The following is an 18,313-nucleotide window of genomic DNA, read 5'->3' as shown; positions in this document are numbered from 1 at the left end:
AGTTACTCTCCAACTTGCCATCCTCCTACCTCAGTCTTCTGAGTTGTTAGGAGGTTATAGGCATGTACCACTGCACCAGCCACAAACTTATCTCCTTGACTCTGGAACCTCATCCACCCCACTCTCTTCTCACTCATGAGTAGCCCCTATGTCTTCAGATCTACTTCTCTGGTCACCCCATCTGGGACAGGCTCCCTTCCTTCTTGAACTTCAGTTATGTCTCGACTCCCTCCCTCCTTTCTGCCATCTTCCCCGTGGCTTCCCTGCCTCCAACCATGCTCTGGGCCCAGGTTCCCAGGTGTTTCTTCCTTAGTTCCCCTCCTCTGTTGAGTTTCTTCCCAAGTTCTAGGGCCCCCCCTTACCTTTTTGTTAGTCTTGATAAGCTGGATAACTTCATAGTACACCTTTCTCCACAGCAGCTCCTCAGCCTTCCTTCCATAGTCCACTGGATGCAGGAACATAAGCTTGACGCAAAGCTCACGCAGCCTGGGAGTGGTAAGGGTACATGAAGGAGATGGCCCATCCCTTGGTGAGGGACACAGAACTGAGGGCAGGGAGCCATGTGCCATATACCCTCACCGACAAATCTACATGCTTGACAAGAGATAATCAGAGTCAATGTGATCCAGAACAGCAGCTGTCAAGAAAGTAGTGCAGGAGCCCCGAAAAACAGACACAGGAAGCAACAAGGATTTCAACAGTCTTCATTTCCCCCCCTGCACCTCTTACCTCTTTCTGGGCCTTCTTTTTTTTTGGGGGGGGGGGAGAGAAGAGGAGGTTATCAGGGACTGAACTTGGGGCACTTGACCACTGAGCCACATCCCCAGTCCTATTTTGTATTTTATTTAGAGACAGGGTCTCATTAAGATGTTTAGGCCCTCACTAAGTTGCTGAGGCTGGCTTTGAACTTGTGATCCTCCTGTCCCAGCCTCCTGAGCCACTGGGATTACAGGCACGTGCCTCCACACCCAGCTTTTCTCTGCCTTCTTGCCCCTCTTTCTCTCTTTGCCTCCATGGCCAACTCCTTCAAATGCTTTTTTTTTTTCTTTTGTGGGGCAGGAGTTAATTTGGAATTTAACTCAGAGGTAGGCACCCTACCATCAAACTACATCCCATCCCTTCTTCGTTTTTGAGACAGGGTCTCACTAAACTGGTCAGGCTGGTCTGGAATATGCAATCCTCCTGGCTCAGCCTCCCAAGTCACTGGGATTACAGACATGCACCACCACTCCTAGCTCAACTGCCATTCCAGTGGAGACAGACAGGGAAGCGTTCAGGATTGGTGGTCTCCAACTTACTTGTTCCTCAGGCTAATGTTCTCTGGTTTGAACACTTCTTGATAAGCAGTTTTGTTGCAAAGGATGAGGTCAAGTCGATGCACAGCCTCCACCACAGCCCTGTAGGGAAATGGAGGAAAAGAGCCCAAGTCACGTGCATGCATGGTTCCCCTCAGATGCTGACTCTAGAGGGGAGGGAAAAATAACATGACTGCAGCTAAGGTCCACACAAAACAAGATGAACACTTCCTCCATCTGATACAGCAGCGCCCCCAACCAAGGGGCATCTGGAAACCGTCCATGATGAAGGCATTCTAAGTTGTCACAAGGGGTGCGGGGATGTGTGTGCTACTAGCATTTAGTGGGTGCTGACAGGATAGCCCGCCACAATAGAGAATTTTCCTGTCCAAAATGTCAACAGTGTCAAGGTACAGAAACTGTGACGTGGGAAGATAGACTCTCTGGATGGAAAGAACGCAGGCTGTGATGCCAGGCAGAAAAGCTTGCGAGTTTGAACCCTGGCCATGTCTTTGGGCAAAGTATCTAAACGTTTAAAGGTTACAATATCAAAATAGACATAATGATAGCAGCTACTCGGAGGACTGTTGTAAGGATTAAATGGCAATAATTTATCTGTAGTTTTGTTACATGGTAAGCATTCAATAAAGAATAGTAGGATGAATGGATCTTTATTATTATTCAAGGGTTTATTATCCCTGACATAAAACCTCTGATGTAAAAGTCTGCTTTGGAATTGCAGGGTATGGGAAGGTAAAGGGGACTCCTGGCTGCTTAATCATAAGGTTTCCTGGATTCTACTGAAAGACTATTTTGCATAGTGGTTGAGTGTAAGCTTGAAAACCAGACGGCCTGGGTTCAAATCCTGACTCCATTTCTTACAAGTTTTCTGGGCCTGAGCAAAATATCCAAATTCCTTATGTCTCAGTTCACCCCACTATAAAATGAGAATATGATCACTGACCTTATGAAGATTAAATTAGCTAATATACAAAACACTTATGACAGTGCCCGGTACATAGCAAACATAGAGTTAGCTTCTAATCTTCTTGTTGTATAAGGATGAGGGGAAGAGTCAAGACATTAACTCTGTCATTACAGAAAAAAAAGCCACAGAAACTACAATGAATGGCCAAGAAGTCCCAGAGGTAGGTGTCAACTCTGGAAGGGTAAAACCCAGAGGACAGCAGGTAGCAGCTGTGAGAACAGGTGAATCAGACACAGCTGTGGACCAGAAAAACAGAGCAACCAAAAAACAAAGGGTGATGATTCCCAGAACAAACTGAAATGTGTTCCCAGCTCAGGGCAAGCAGGTGGCTTAGGTGGTACACCAACCAATAAAAGCTGCTCTGTACAGGGCCAAGTGACTGCCAGCACCCAGCTGAGTGGGTGGGACAGCAATGAGGCCTTCTTACAGGCAATCTTGAGAGCTCAGCATTTCTCCAAACACCTTCTGGGCTATCAAGAGATGAGAGTCAGGCCCTTCTAGCCAGCCTGGCCCTCAATGCCAGGGACAGCAGCAGTGATTTACTGACACCAGCTTAGTCCCCAGGGCAGGGATTTTTTTTTTTTTTTAAGAGGTAGTGCTCACTATATTGCCCAGGGTAGCCTTGAATGCCTCAGCTCAAAAGACCCTCCTGCCCCAGTCTCCTGAGTAACTAGGCAACAGGTGCAGGCCACTATACCCAGCAACGCAGGGTTTTTAACATTAGTGCCACAGACAGATCTAACAGGAGTGTATGCATTTTTCTTTTTGGTGCTGATGACTGAACCCGGGGCTTGTAGCTAGACAGCTACAACTCTAGCCCAAGTGCATTTTTATAGATAGCCTCCAGAACTCTCCTTACATCCTAATCTAAAAAAGGTTAATAATCACTACTCTGGGGCCTGGGGTTGTGGCTCGGTGGTACAGCACTTGCCTTGCACACATAAGGCACCAGGTTCGATCCTCAGCACCACATAAAGTAAATAAATTAGTAAAACAAAGATGATGTGTTCCTGTTCAATTAAAAAAAATTTAGAAAAAATAATCACTACTCTGGAAAATTCTTATCACAAATGTATAAATTTAAGAGGATTCAGCACTTTTTCCCCATTCCCCATCAGATCATAAGGTCTTTTACTGAACTATAATCTTGTTTTTTTTTTTTTTGGGGGGGGGAGGGTTACTGGAGATTGAACCCAGGGCACTTTACCACTAAACTACATCCCCAATCCTTTTTTATTTTGAGACAGGATCTCTCTAAGTTGCTGAGGTTAGTCTTGAACTTAGAATCCTCCTGCGTCTATTTCCAGAGTCACAGGGATTACAGGTATGCACCCCACGCCCAGCTACTGTTGTCTCCTTCACTATTATAATCCCAAGCCTTGCATGGTGTTAAAAAGAAAATATGTTTTTAAAATAAATAACTCATTAACTAGCCTAATAAATTAATTGGGGCTTATGTCCCTTCCAGCAACACTTCTGCTTCTTTTTCTTCTGTCACTCATAATAAAATACTTCAGAATTTCCTATCTGTAAACAGCTAGGTGTGGGAGTTTCCCAAATTTACTGAAACCCAGTAATAAGTCCATAGTTTAACCACACAAATAATTTAGGAAGAGAAATTGGACCTCCCTCCCAGTTCCTTCCACCAATCTCCACTGTTATAACAAATAAATATAAAAACAGAGACTGGCTTCCTGAAATGTTTACCCTACTCAAAGCCAACAGTGCACAATTAGAGGCACAGATACCCATGTGCACACATGTAAGCCACACACGCAAATACACTAGTTTAAGTCAGTGCTGCGAAGGTCAGGGTTTGAGAAAGAACTAGATGGGAGAAAAATTAGAATGGCTGGAGCCATCCCCCAAAGCTGGAGAGAAGTAAGGAATTTGCAGACACTGCCTACGCTCTGTCTGACAGGCAGCAGTGACACTCAGCAGCATGATGAGGCCCACGTGCCACCCCTAGCCAACTCCTCACCAGCTTGGGGACTGCTTGGGACAGCCCACAGTGGGTGCCCAGGGGCTGCTGGATTGGATCACTCTTCTATTTTTGGAATGGCCTATACTCCCCTCTGCTTTCTGGCTTACAAGGACAGAGCAGACCCGGATGCCTACTCAGGGAGGAAAAGACAACACATCCTCTTGACTCTTTCACTGCCAAGATGGGACCCAGGGCTCTGAGGGTAGTCTTTTCAGGCAAACATTTCTGTTCAACAGAGACGGGGCCAAATGAAAATCCCAAACCCTACTTCCTACTACAAAGCAAAAAAACTCAGTTTGGTTTCTATGCTTCTTCCTATTATGATCCAATTCCAGGGCCCATGTTCCAGTTGACCTAAACAAAATTCTTCCAGCCAAATTGGGAAGACCTCATACTGCCCGGTTCCCAGCAGAGGCCTGAAGGGCTGAATGTGTGACTTGAGGAGTAGTAGGGAAGGCACTGTGGAAATCAGAAACCAGGAAGGGAAGTTGCCTAGTAAAGGACTGTATTCATGAGTCCTTAAATGGGCTTCCATGTCCTAAGAACAAGCTGCACCCAAAGTCCTTCATGACCCTTCCAAACCAACACAGCTATTCTTTCAGTCTTTCTTCTCATACAGACTCCCCCAAATTAGAGATTTATGGGACTTCAGAGTGCATCCAATCCAAATCTCTCCTTTTAAGGAAGAGGAAACTGAGGCTCAAGGTCATGTAGCAAAAGCAAAGCAAGGACCTGAACCTGGTTCTGCGGATTTCTGCCTAGGTCTCTGACCTGTAAATCCTACAGGGCTCTAAGCACCATTCCCCTTCCGGGTTTTTCTCCATCTGTGACCCCGACCCTCACCCAGCCAACCCCTCCTGTCCCCCATTCCCACCTTATTGCCATCCCAACTCTGCAAAGCTCCTTGCCCACCCCAAGCTCACTGCGGAAAGGCTTACTCCACGTGCTTTCCTCCAAGACTCCCACCCACCCAATTCCTCCACCGCCTTCATCCTGGGTTAGGAGACCCCGCCCCCGACTCGGTCCAAAATTGCACTCTCCTCCCCCGCCCGCGTCGGTCCCCGCACCGGGCCCCGCCTGCGCGAGAGGCCCCGCCCCTCGTCGTCCCCCACTTCCCCCGGCAGCTGCACTCACGCCCCGGCCCCTCTCACCGGTAAAGCCGCTTAGTGTGGAGGACCTTTGCTTCGGGCTCGCTGCTTTCCCCTGTAGGGGGGCCTTGGCTCATGGTGCCCGGGTCCGGGGGCGGCTCCCGGTCACAGGCCCCCGCCACCCACCAGTGCCTCCACCACTGCCGTCTCCGGCCTTAGCCGCAGCCGCCACCGCCGCCGGCCCTGCTCGGCCGCCATCGCTGTGAGGCGGCTGCCCGGGACAGCTCCTCCTCCGCCCGCCAAATCTCGCGATAGCAGCTCTATTGCTGCGGGCCAGTGGCCTGCTGCTCCCAAATCTCGCGGAAATCGTTTTCCCTCCCGGGAAGTTACCAGAACTCACTCTGGGCAGCATGGCCTCTTTCCGGCTTCTCCCAGCCCTTGAGAAAAACTTTATTGGCAAAGCTGCCGGAGAAGAGACAACGAAGCCAGTGAGGCGGCTGAAGCTGAGCTGGATCTGGGGAGGTGGACTCCCAGCTGGGAGAGTGACTCTGCTGTGTCCAGCAGGGGTCATTAATCCATCCTTGTGCCTCTTAACCCCTCCCCATTTGAACCGAGCCTCCTTCATATTACTGATTACAATGATTCCAACCCCCTTCCCCCAGTGACATGGACAAAATTAGGTGTTTGTGAAAGTTTCCTTGGAGAGGTCGAGCATCATGTAGAGCTAAGGCTTTGGAAGATATGGCTATTGTAGAAGGGCCTCGACCTTTCATTGCCCCCTGCCAAAGATTCCCAGCTTGCAAATCCTCTCACCAACCCAGCAAACATTCATTGAACACCTGCTGTCTTCCAACAGCATGCTGGGTTCTGGGCACACAGATGAGCTAGCTAGACCCTGTCCCTGCCCTCACAAAGCTCCAATGACCTCAGGGATAAGATGACATAGACATGAGAAGTCAGCCCGGCCAGGTGGTGCACACCTGTAATCCCAGCGATTCAGGAAGGTGAAGCAGGAGTACAGCAAATTCGAGGCCAGCCTCAGCAATTAAGGCCCTGAGCAATTTAGAAGACCCTGTCTCGAGTGACCCACGCCTGTAATCCCAACGGTTTGGGATTATGAGGCAGAAGTTCAAAGCCAGCCTCAACAACTTAGCAAGACAAGACCCTGTCTCTAAATAAAATACAAAAAAAAAAAAAGGCTAGGGATGTAACTCAGTGATTAAGTACCCCTGGGTTCAATACCTGATACCCCCCCCCCAAAAAAAAAGAGAGAGAGAAAGAATTAGAAGCCATTTCCTTATATTTCTGCCCCTACTCCCCATCCTCTCATTAGAAAGATCAACTCTCAGCTCCATATGTACCTCAGTAGAAAAGCATTTGCCTAACATGAGAGGCCCTGAGTTCACAAAAAAAAAAAAAAAAAGATCAGCTCCTATCTAACTTGAATGGCTAGTGCTTTCTAACCCTTAAGCCTAAGCCAAGAAGCAAGGTGTTTGGGGGCCTATGTACACATTATAATGGGAATATAAATCCCTGTTCTACCGTTATACCCCTGGCTGCAGGCACTAATGCTTTCCATTCCTGAAACAGCCTTAAGTCTCTCCCACCTACTGGCCTTTCACTTGTGCTTCTTCTGCCTGGAACAATTGTATACTCTGATTTCTCACTGGGTTTAGCTCAAGTGTTACTTTATCAAAGACGTTTTCCCCATAGACATAGTCTTACTGATTTAATTGTGAGGCTGGCCTCAAACTTGCGTTCCTTCTGCCTCGCCTCCGGGATCACTTGGGATTACACACATGCACTACAATGCCTGGCTGGGCCTTCTTTATTATCTGTTACCCCAATAGAAGATAAGCTCAAGGGCAGAGACTTTGACTGTCATCTTCTTCTCCTCTGTAGAATAGTACATAGCTAATAATAGTTGCTTAATAAACATCTGTTGAATGAATAAATGTGCAGATCGTTTTCTAGATATCCTACACCAAGCATGCTTTGGTTCATGAATTCATTCTCCCACACACACATACACCTCCTGCTTTCCTGAGCTGGGAGCTCTTACACCTCTGCCCCAGGTGTTTAGAACACACACTTACTTCTATGCCCAGCTGTACCCCCATTTTCAGAAAGGATGACGTCTTCCGCTAATGCCTTTTCTGTCGGCAGATTTAGCTGGGCGTGTCCTGCCCCTTTAATCTGGGCCCCACCTGCTCTGGTCAGACAGGTTTGGAGACACAGGTAAAGGGAGGAGAGACAGAAATACTTGCAGAGCCAGCAGAGAGCTGGGCAGCTCTTTCCCGGATGCTGGGGACCCTCCGTCTCTCCCAGATGAAAAGTAAGAGGGTGTTATGGATCCAATGGGCAAGGGCAAGAGGGTTCCTGAGGAGGTGAGGGAGGGGATTTAGCCTTATCCAGAAACAGTGAGATGGTGGGCGGTAGGGAAAGGAGAAAGACAGGAAAGCAACATGGGACACAGCCATGTTCAGACCTAAACATTAGAATGGATAAACCCAGGCCACATGGATCAGCCAGGGGGGCTAGCAAGGAGTTTGGAAATTGACCAACACCTAGGTTGGAGATGAAAGGACCCAGTGCCCTGCTACTGCCACTTCTCAGGCCAGATTTGTCAGCAAGTCACTGGTATCAGGTATCAGGAGGGTTCCGGGCAGGGATCTGCAGGGAGAAGGGGAGGTGGGATGGTGGAGGGGCAGCCTCTCCGTTTGGGGGAAGATCCTTGGTGGGAAAGAAACTCTTGCAAAGTTCGCAATTCCGCCTCTTCCTGGTGTTCCTGCACTAGGGTGGCCATGACTCCAGGGATTGTGGTGGAGGGGGTAGAAGGCGTGGGTGGAGCTAAGGTCACAGCTGCCAGGGCCTGTGCCCCCTGACTCATCCAGTCCTGCTGGATGACATTTGATGTTGAAAGGGTGTCTCCATTTCAGCTGCTCACTACCCTTCCACCTCCCTCTTGTTTCAACACCTTCCTCCGCACTGAGTTTTCCCTAAGTCCCAGAAGGGGCCAGAGTCCGAGAGGCCAGCTGCCCAGGAAAGCTCCAGATCTGACACTGTCTAGAGGACAGGGCCTTCTGACAGAGCTTTCCTCTGCTCCCTCCAGGATGATCTTGTGGTAGACCCCAGAACTGAGGCCCCAGGATGGCAGAACCTGAGACCCTGTCCCTGCTGGAATTGAAGGGGCCTGAGACGCCCAAGAGCCCACCTCAGGCTTTGGTCCCCAATGGCCGGCAGCCAGAAGGGGAATGCGGAACCGAGTCCCCTGGAGCTGAGTCCCTCAGAGCCGAGTCTGCAGTTGGCTCTCCCATGGCCAGAGATGGAACTGAAGATGGTCTAGACAGTACAGTAAGTGAGGCTGCCACCTTGCCCTGGGGGACTGAACCCCAGCCCAGTGCCCCGTTCCCGGATCCCCCTGGCTGGAAGGTCATCGAACCAGAGCCTCTGGAGTCAGAGCCACTTACCAAGCCAGAGGAGCCACCTGACGATGATGATGATGCCAACCTGCTCCCTGAAAAGGCGGCCCGGGCCTTTGTGCCCATCGACTTACAGTGCATTGAGAAGCGGCCCCAGGAGGACCTCATTGTGCACTGTGAGGCGAGCGAGGGCAAGCGCCAGGCCTTCCTGCCCACCCGGGCCACCCATCCAGAGCCCCTTGAGCGAAAGTGGGCTGAGGCCGTTGTGAGGCCGCCTGGCCGATCCTGTGGGGGCTGCGGGAGCTGTGGAGGCCGAGAGGGGATAAGGGCGGTGGCCTCCGTGGGAGCGGCCCTCATCCTCTTCCCCTGCCTTCTGTATGGGGCCTATGCCTTCCTGCCCTTTGATGCCCCACGGCTGCCCACCCTGAGTTCCCGCCTGGTCTACACACTGCGCTGCGGGGTCTTTGCCACCTTCCCCATTGTGCTGGGTGAGTCGGGGGGCCCTGGGACAAGGGACATCCAGGAAGTGGACTTGAGGGGGAAGAGCCTGCCTGGCTTGGGAGGAGGGTTTCCCTTCATTCAGCCTGAACTCACGATCCTCCTGGCTCAGCCTCCTGAGTAGTGGGGACCATAGGTGGGCTCCACCCTCAGCCTTCCATACCTGCTGTTCTGTACGTCCTCCTCCTTTCACCTCTCCCGCTGTGCAGAGCCCAGGCCCCTGAGCCCTCTCCTGTGAGCCTTCCGCCTTTAGCTCCTTCCTCCTGCCCACTCTGCCCCGTGTGCTTCCCCACCCACCCAGGGCTCCTGGTGTACGGGCTGAGCCTGTTGTGCTTTTCCGCCCTCCGGCCCTTTGGAGAGCCCAGGCGAGAGGTGGAGATCCACCGGCGGTACGTGGCCCAGTCCGTCCAGCTCTTCATCCTGTACTTCTTCAACCTGGCCGTGCTGTCCACCTACCTGCCCCAGGACACCCTCAAGCTGCTCCCTCTGCTCACTGGTCTCTTTGCCATCTCCCGGTGAGTAGGGGTGAGCTTGCGGGGGGGTACTACAAGAGCCAGGCACCGAATGTCTGTCTGGAAAGCTAGGGTCACGGGCTTCCTGGATTCTATAGCAGCCCAGATGTACACCCTGGAGAGATGAATCACTTTTTCTCTCTTTTTAAGTGGACTTAAACACATTAAATTAAATTATTTAATTAATTTATTATTTATTGGTACTGGGGATTGAACCCAGGGGTGCTTAACCATTGAGCCACATCTCCTGTCCTTTTTATATTTTGTGAGATGGGGTCTCCCTAGTTGCTTAGGGCCTCGATAAATTGCTGGAGCTGGCTTTGAACTTGCGATCCTCCTGCCTTAGCCTCCCACTGGAAGATCCTCTGGGAGTAGAGGCGTGTGCCACCATGCTCTGCCTAATTTTCTTTATTTGTGGTAGTACGGATTGAACCCAGGGCATCCCACATGCTAAGCAAGTGCTTTACCATTGAGCTCTACCCCCAGCCCTTTTTATTTTTTATTTTTTTATTTTGAGACAAGGTCTTACTAAATTGCCCAGGCTGGCCTTGAAATCATGATCCTCCTGGTTCAGCCTCCTGAGCAGTGGGCGCTCACCACCATGCCCAGCCTCGAGTGTTGGTTAGACCAGTGCAGCCACTCCAGGACTCTGCTGTGGCACTCCAGTCAGGCAGCTTAAATCTTTAGCCTCAAGTGGAACACCAAATGCTCAATTCTTTTTAAAGCAATCTGTTTCCATTTTTAAAGGTCCTAATTGTTAGAAAGTTCTTTATACAGTGCTGTGCCAAAAACTTCTGCCCTGAGTGTGACCTCCAAAATTGTCCAGGACAAATTCCAATATTTAACAATAGCTCTCAATTCCTCCCACTGTCTCCGAATGACCCTGTTCCCTTCACTGACCTGGATCCTTCTCTCTGGGCAGGAAATTCTCCTGCTTATCAATGAGGAGGGACCTTGGTCAAAGGTACAATTTGTCCTTTTCATAAAAAGTGAGGCCACGTGAACTTTCACGCAGCCTCGTTACCCTGAATTTCATTCAGAGTTGCAGTCACTTGAAATCCTTAAGGGTGTTTTTGTTGTTATTGTCCTAGCGATTAAACACTCTACTACTGAGCTACTCCCCCAGTCCTGAGGATGTTTCCACGTGAACTCCTGTTAACCCAGAAGGCACCTTTGAATTTCTGAACCCAAATGAAAGTCATGACATCCTCTCCTGATACATCTCTTCTGCTTTCAAGACAGGATGCCCGGTAGCTGAAACTGCTAAAATAGTCTTCCTGTTGAGCTAAAATTAGTCTTCTCACCACTTCTTCTTCTTTTCAGTTGTAGATGGACACAGTACCTTTATTTTATTTATTTTTTGTGTGTGGTGGTGAGGATTGAACCCAGTGCTTCACGTGTGCGAGGCAAGCGCCCCGCCACTGAGCCCCAGCCCCAGCCCCTTCTCGCCACTTCTGATTGTCGGCTGGCGTTCAGCTGTCCCACCAGCCTCCTGACCCTCATGCAGCCTTGCATTTTCTCCCAGTAGATTTCCCTAAGATAAATGTATTCCCGCTCATGTAACTCAACTTCCCATCTCTGACCCTTGGGAATACTGGTCTCAGAAACTGGTTTAGGCTGGGCACGGTGGTGCACACCTGTTATCCCAGCAGCTCAGGAGGCTGAGGCAGGAGGATTACAAGTTCAAAGCCAGCCTCAGCAATTTAGCAAGGCCCTGTCTCAAAATAATAATAATAATAATAAATAAATAAAAATAAGAAGGGCCTGTAATCCCAGCAGCTCAGGAGGCTGAGGCAGAAGGACTGCAAGTTCAAAGCCAGTCCCAGCAAAAGCTAGGTGCTAAGCACTCAGTGAGACCCTGTCTCTAAATAAAATTCAAAATAGGGCTGGGGATGTGGCTCAGGGGTTAAGCCCTGCTGGGTTCAATCACTGGTACCAAAGGGGAAAAAAAAAGGAAGTTGGCTTAAGCAGTAAGAATCATCAGGAAACTAAATGAAAAGTAAGTCATTGTGTGGTCCAGGCTTCCCATTCTACAGAGAGGAAATCACAAACAGATCGCAGGAAAAGAGTTGCTCAAGTTGGTTAGAACAGCGCAGGACTAGGATCCTGGCCCTTTTCCTCTTCCATCCAGAGTGCATCCTTTTCTATTATGAGAAAGTTCTTTAAGCATCTTGTATCTCAGTTTCATCATCTAGAAAATGGGATTGTGAGGATTAAATGAATTCATGTAGAGAGCTTGAAACAATCTGGAGCTTGGTTAGGACTCGCTAAATGTGAAGTCTAATGCCAGCTGCCTCCTAGTGTAGTAGATGGGAATCATCTTCTTTCCTTTTTACTTAAAAGGAACAAGAACGTGTAAATTTTGAAATACATCATTCTTCACACATTAAGAGGAAGTTGTTCTTTCCTACCCAATTGAGGAAGTGCTTTTTTCACTTGTTTGTTTGTTCTTTGTTTTGTTTTTTGTACTGGGGATCAAATCCAGAGGTGCTTAACCACTGAGCCACATTCCCCGCAATTTTTTTTTTTAATATTTTATTTTGAGACAGGGTCTCACTAAGTTGCTCAGAGTCTGGCTAAGTTGCTGAGGCTGGCTTTGAACTCCCAATCCTCCTTGCCTCAGCCTCCCAAGCCACTGGGATTACAGGTATGTACCACCATGCCCAGCTGAGAAAGTGTGTATTTTGAGTGGATATTCCAAGAGGGCAAATTTTGTTGTGAATGATCTATCCCTCTTGACTTCAAGCCCTTCCTTATTGTCCTGTTTTGCTTCTCTAACACATTGGACGAGGAAGTAATAAACAGCCTTAGGTTCAGATCATAGCTTTGCTATTTCCCAGCTGTTAACTTGGAGCCCTGGGGAATCTTAGTTGCTTCATCTGCAAAAGGATAAATACAATCAAACACACTGCAGCTGTAAAAGAATGAGGAAACTGTTTATATACTGATATAAAATGATCCCCAAGATATATAAAAGGAGAAAAATCAACATACTAGCAACCTTACAGGTGGGCGCACACCTGTAATCCCAGAGGCTCAGGAGGCTGAGGTCAGAAGATCACAAGCTCAAGACCAGCCTCAGCAATTTAGTGAGGGCCTAAGCAACTAAGACCCAATCTCAAAATGAAAATAAAAAGTGCTAGGGATGTAGCTCAGTGGTAAAGCACCCCTGGGTTCAATTCCTATTACAAAAAAAAAAAAAAAAAAAAAAGGAAAAAGAGAACTTTTTGTTCAGACTTGGGCTGTAAAGTGCTTGTGTAGTACACACAGGGTTCTGAGTTTGAATCCCAGCACTACATACAAACTTTCTGTTGTATGTGTATAAAAATCACTCAGTGCACAAGAAGCCATAATTAATTGGATACTTAGGGTGGGAGTCAGGGAGGAAAATAGGATGGGAACCATTGAATTTTTTTTTTTTTTTTGGTACTGGGGATTGAACCCACAGGCACTCAACCAGGGAGCCACATCCTCAGCCCTTTTTTGTGTTTTAATTAAAGACAGGGTCTCACGGAGTTGCTTGGTGCCTCCCTAAGTTACTCATTGAATCTTGAACCATGTGAATGTATATTGCCCACTCAAAAATTTTTATTGAAATTTGGAAAGTAACTGAAAGCAACTCAGAGGGATGCAGAAAATCAAAATTAAATAGTGCACTTGAATTAGCCCTGTTCCTGGCAGAAAACCCCCACCTGCCTTCTCCCTCTAGTCTTCCGATGTCAGCTATTGCCACCTGGCTGACATGCCAGACCCTTGCCATCCCCCTGCAGGCTGATATACTGGCTGACCTTCGCCGTGGGCCGCTCCTTCCGAGGCTTCGGCTACGGCCTGACGTTCCTGCCGCTGCTGGCCATGCTGGTGTGGAACCTCTACTACATGTTCGTGGTGGAGCCAGAGCGCATGCTCACTGCCTCCGAGAGCCGCCTGGACTACCCCGACCACGCCCGCTCCGTCTCCGACTACAGGCCACGGCCCTGGGGCTGAGCGAGCGGGCCTCGCCGTGGGCTCGCATGCTTTTCTGAACCGAGCTACGGGCCTGGGCTTTGTCCCCAGCCCTGGGACCTGCTGCCCCGTAGGGATATCATTCCATCACGGCCTGGATTGACCCTTGCTCCCTCTTAGCTGCTGTTGTCCTTCACCTCTGAGGCTTGGCACCGCCATAAAGGAGGGACTTTTCTTTCAGGGAAAGAGGTGGACAGCCTTGTCCCTTGAGGATGCTGAGGACACATGGTCCAGAGGCATGGTTCCTTCCTGAACAATCTCCTACTGCCATTAGGGCTCCCTAAGGCTGGACTCTGTCCCACTCCCCAGCTCTGTGAGGCAGGAGGCAGAGCCAGAGCCAAACCCGGACTCTTTCTGTGCCAGCTGGACCATCAGAGGAACTTAAGGAGAATGGAGAAACTGCTGTGCCCAAGGAAGAGGCTGCATCAGATCAAATGAGGACTTTCACATTTGGTGAAATTTTGGGGGTCCTGGGTTTGGGACTGGTCTTAAAGGCTTGTTAGTCTCAAGACTATTCTAGCCGCCCCCATGCAGAGCTACTGCCTCCTCCCTTACAACCTATGTACACCTCCAAACATTCCAGATGTCACACTTCCCATGGGAAGAGGGGTCAGGGAAATCTGGCTCCCAAGAGGGGTGTGTGTACCCACATGTGTGGTGGCTGGGGAGTGGTTGGAAGGCACAATGGTTAATGTTAACCCAGTGCAAGTGTTTGTTTATGTGTGTGTGAGAGAGAGTGAGAGAATAAATTACCACCCCTGCATTGGCTCTTTCTTCCTGTTTGTCCCTCCCCTGCCCAATCCCAGGTATCCCCTTCCTTATTTGATTCAGACAGCACCAGAAACCTTCTGGGTCCACCTGGTACGCAGCTGGCAGAAGCTGTGGTTCCACATGGAGGGAGAGAACCAGGTCTGGTGGAAATGGGGTCTCAAATAAAGTTGTCTTCCAAACCCATCTCTTAGCCCTCCCACTCCCTGAAACCAGCCCCAAGTGAACCCCACAATATCAACATGCTGAGAGACTGGAACCTTGTAGAAAAAGATAAGTCTTATTTTGTACCCTTCAGGGTCACTCTTAGTTTAACAACCAAGAAGTAGGAATGACACAAGTAAACACCACCAAGGGGACCTTTTAGAAATAACCCTGACCCCAACCTCAGGAAGTGGAGGTTCGTTTCTGAAGTTCTGCAGAAAAGTGCCAAGGGAGGGGACGGGCCAGCTGGAACATTGGCCCTCCAACCGCCAGCAGTCTGAGGAGGCACAGCAAGGCAGGTCCAGGAGGGTCCTTCCCTCCAGACAGTGAGTCTCAATTTATGGACTGGTACTCTGAGTGCTGTTTGTGGCGCAGCAGCAGGATGAGACCTCCCCCCAGCAAAAAGAGCCCTGGAGCACCCAGGGCCACTGCCACGATTCCTAGGATTAGCGGGGACAGGGCATCCACAGGAGGGGAGCCCATACCCAGAAGCATTGACCTAGAGCAAGAGAGTGAGAGAGAAGTTCGTGGGTGAGGAGGCCAGGCTGGGAGGCAGCCCTCCTCCACTTCAACACCCCCGCCCCCGCAGTCCCAGTTCGGGCTCTCACCAGCTCAGGTAGTGTTGGTCCCAGTAGCCAGGGCCCGTGGGAGCCCCAAATGTCAGGTTGAAGGAACAGAAGTTGCTCTGCGACCCGAAGAAGGCTTGGACAATGGGTGACTGGGGAAGGGAGTACACCAAGCTGGGGCGAAGAGGAGAAGCCTGGCAGGGCAGGGCTGACTCTCGGCTCCTCTGCTTCTGGGAGAAAGCCACTGGTCGCCACTGCATGAAGCCAGACGGGAGGGAGCCCCACAGCAGCTGGTCCACCTGAGGAGAAGGGCAAGCAAGGCAGGGTGAAGAGGAGGCCTGTGCCAGACGGACCCTTGTCCTCCCTGCCTCTCTCAGTCTCCATCTGTCACTAGCAAAGAGCGTGCTAAGAGCAGCAGAATCCCGAGTCCTGGGCTTGGTTCTAGAACTGACAGGCTGTCTGCACCAGAGCCCTGGTCTCTCTTCTGAAGGGGACTTGGCTGGATGAGCACCGGGTCCTGTTCCGGCCCTGCAGATCGGCACCAAGCTCCCTCCCCTGCAACCCCAGGCCGTCTGGAGAGCTTGAGTCACACTGCACTACCTTTTGGCTGTCCCCCTTGAGGGTAGAGACTGAGGAGGATTCAAAGTGCCCAGTACTTAAAGCCTCCAGAGAAAGTTGCCAACTGATAAATAGTTGAACAACTCTGAGGTCCTAACAGGGTCCTGCCTACGTTCCCACCCATCTGCCTCTTCCTTGGAAGTCTGACCTGGAAGACAGCAGGTGCGTATTCATCGTCGATGGAGTGCTGCTCCCGCATTGAGGGACACTCGGGCCTCTGCCCCACAGTGACTACTTCCAGCCCAAACAGGGAGTGGTTTCCTCGGGGAGAAGCCCCAACCAGGGCCACTTCTAGCTGGCAGGTGTCTGCGGTGTGCAGGAGGCGAGGGGGTTGGGCAGGTCGTCCAGAGCTGGAAAAGGCCTGGACCTAGGAAAGGGGAGGGATAGAGGGGTGGGACGATGGCCCCATACTTGTGCTTAAGGGTTTCCCCATCATGAACTCTCACCTCATAAACCAGTCCTCCGAGTTCCTTCTCTTTCCTCACACCCTTACCTTGAAGGCCAGACTGCCATTGGCAAAAGCCCCGGTAGGGTCGTTCACAGGGTGGCCTTGGAATGTGGCACTCAGGCTGGCAGGATCCAGTGAGTCAGTGATGTTGTTCCAAGAGAACTCGGCCAAGGAGTACGGAGGATACGGTTTTCCCAGGGGCTCTGCCGCCACATCCAACATGTTGGTGCCATCGAACTCGAGCAGCTGGGGGCGGGTGGTGGAGCTGGGTTCGCCACAGTCTAGCTTTCTCCTAAGTCACCTGTCCCGATCCATACCCACCCCCAAGCTCCCACGGCAGAGCCTGTCCCCAGTCCTCAATCCCTCCCTCTAGTTGGGAGGAGCCCCCTCCTCTGTGCCCTTCGCCTCGGTCTCCCCCACCTCCTCACCCTGGTGAAGATAAGGGCAGAAGAAAACTGGACGCTGTCCTCCGGGAGAACCCTCAGGCCCCCATCAGGCTCAGGGGACAGCAGGCGACTCCAGCTGACGTTAAGGACACTGTGGGGGGTGTTGGTGGCCACCAGCACCACTGCTGGAGGCCCGAGGCTGCTCCACACATAGTGCAGGGTGGAGTTGGCGCCCACTGCCCGGATGTGAAGCAGGCTCTGGGGGAGGCCTGGCCAGCCGGGGATGACCTCCAGAGACACCTGGAAATTGGAGGAGGGGAGAGATCAGGGAGAGACTCAGGCAAAGACAAACTTGAGGGAGGGGAGAGGGGCTTGGAGGACAATTCTGGGGAAATCACGGGCAGTGAGAGCCTAGGAGAGGAATGGACGTGAGCCCAGGGAACCGTGGAGAGAGGGCAGAGCAGGCTGAGCAAGACCCGACGGGAGGAGGGCAGGGCCCAGCCGAGGAATACAGAAATCCCACACTTCCTGGACCTGGGCTGAGTCGGGTCCGACTCAGAGCAGGGAGTCATCCTACCCCTCCACCCACTCCACAGTCCTGTCCCATGAGCCAGGGATGCCCCCACCTCCTCCAGGCTCAAGAACACTTCTCTCTGCAGTCACCCTCCACCCCTTGGGTGCCCCACACTCCAGCCACCCTGGAAAGGCAGCATTTCCTGACACCTCCATTGCTCTAGTCCCCAAGTCCTCACCTGGCGGGTCTCCCCTCCCAGAAGGCCAAGCGGAGCTGTGCACAGGAGACTCAAGAGAAGCAGGGAGCTGGGGGCATGGGGACCCCAACCCCAGTGGGGCTCCCCACAGCCGCACATGCAGGTGGCAGCAAATTCAGTTGGTGGAAGACACTGGAAAGTCATGTGACTCGGATTCAGCTGATCCCTTTAGAGGGTGGGGCCGGCTGCTGCACCAGTTCTTAAAGGGACCGCCTCCCTTAACCCAGATTCCAGCTGCATTGGAACAGAATCAGAGAAAACATCATCCCCAAATGGAGTCGGCAAGCACAACATTCCAGCTCTTGTGTGCAGACGCACTCCTAGCCTCTCCTACCCGGTCAGTCCCACTCAACAGTTATTTGTAATGAGCGTGATGTCTGGATTCAAGATACAAAAGGGATCTGAATAATGACTGTGGTAGAAAGGTCCAGAGAAGAACTCGAAGATTTCTGTGAGATGGAGTACCCCAGAGGGTTTTTTTCAACCTAATATTTATTGAACACTGAGGTATGCATCCTGGAAAAATTCACAATTGTATTGAGAAGATACCTGAAGAAAGAAGATAGGAAAGCAATACATTTATTGGTCAAGAGGGAAATCACACCTGGCCAAATGCATGCTTTTTGATGTTTTTGCTTAATTTTAAATCATTATTTATTTATTCATTTATGGGTATGGGTGCACTTGACCACTGAGCCACATCCCAAGCCCTTTTTATATTTTATTTTGAGACATGATCCTGCTAAATTCCTTAGGGCCTCACT

At 50.6% G+C, this 18,313-nt stretch overlaps 3 protein-coding genes across 5 annotated transcripts in view; 1 reads left to right on the top strand and 2 right to left on the bottom strand.

Annotated features, from left to right (window-relative positions):
• Smg5 (SMG5 nonsense mediated mRNA decay factor) overlaps positions 1-5,650 on the bottom strand; it is a 28,908-nt gene extending 23,258 nt beyond the window's left edge. Inside the window, exons 1-3 of the mRNA XM_046421780.2 lie at positions 5,419-5,650; positions 1,299-1,397; positions 363-486 (exon numbers count right to left, since the gene is read on the bottom strand). Coding sequence (XP_046277736.1) covers positions 363-486; positions 1,299-1,397; positions 5,419-5,492 — 297 coding nt within the window. The 5' untranslated portion in view covers positions 5,493-5,650. The remainder of the gene's footprint in view (positions 1-362; positions 487-1,298; positions 1,398-5,418) is intronic.
• A 1,934-nt stretch (positions 5,651-7,584) lies between these two features.
• Positions 7,585-14,552, top strand: Tmem79 (transmembrane protein 79). Of its 2 annotated transcripts, none has more exons than XM_046421978.2 (4): positions 7,585-7,690; positions 8,468-9,265; positions 9,577-9,790; positions 13,558-14,552. In XM_046421978.2, exons 2-4 carry the CDS (start codon positions 8,506-8,508, stop codon positions 13,769-13,771), a joined length of 1,188 nt encoding a protein of 395 aa, XP_046277934.1. In that variant the 5' UTR covers positions 7,585-7,690; positions 8,468-8,505; the 3' UTR covers positions 13,772-14,552. The 2 variants fall into 2 exon arrangements, with proteins under 2 accessions (XP_046277934.1, XP_058427880.1); XM_058571897.1 differs by lacking the exon at positions 13,558-14,552 and adding an exon at positions 12,337-12,891.
• A 264-nt stretch (positions 14,553-14,816) lies between these two features.
• Positions 14,817-17,708, bottom strand: Glmp (glycosylated lysosomal membrane protein). 2 transcript variants are annotated; one of them, XM_046421976.1, is made up of 6 exons: positions 17,532-17,708; positions 16,822-17,079; positions 16,439-16,639; positions 16,094-16,312; positions 15,370-15,626; positions 14,817-15,260 (listed from the first exon to the last, which is right to left on the bottom strand). In XM_046421976.1, exons 1-6 carry the CDS (start codon positions 17,691-17,693, stop codon positions 15,095-15,097), a joined length of 1,263 nt encoding a protein of 420 aa, XP_046277932.1. In that variant the 5' UTR covers positions 17,694-17,708; the 3' UTR covers positions 14,817-15,094. The 2 variants fall into 2 exon arrangements, with proteins under 2 accessions (XP_046277932.1, XP_046277933.1); XM_046421977.1 differs by lacking the exon at positions 15,370-15,626.
• Positions 17,709-18,313: the final 605 nt, after the last annotated feature.

This window comes from Marmota monax, unplaced genomic scaffold (assembly GCF_021218885.2).
Source record: "Marmota monax isolate L192 unplaced genomic scaffold, Marmota_monax_Labrador192_F-V1.1 WCK01_AAM20220418_F8-fsc00108, whole genome shotgun sequence".
Classification (NCBI taxonomy): Eukaryota; Metazoa; Chordata; class Mammalia; order Rodentia; family Sciuridae; genus Marmota; species Marmota monax.
The sequence above is the reverse complement of the archived record's forward strand: the minus strand, read 5'-3'. Positions and strand labels throughout refer to the sequence as shown.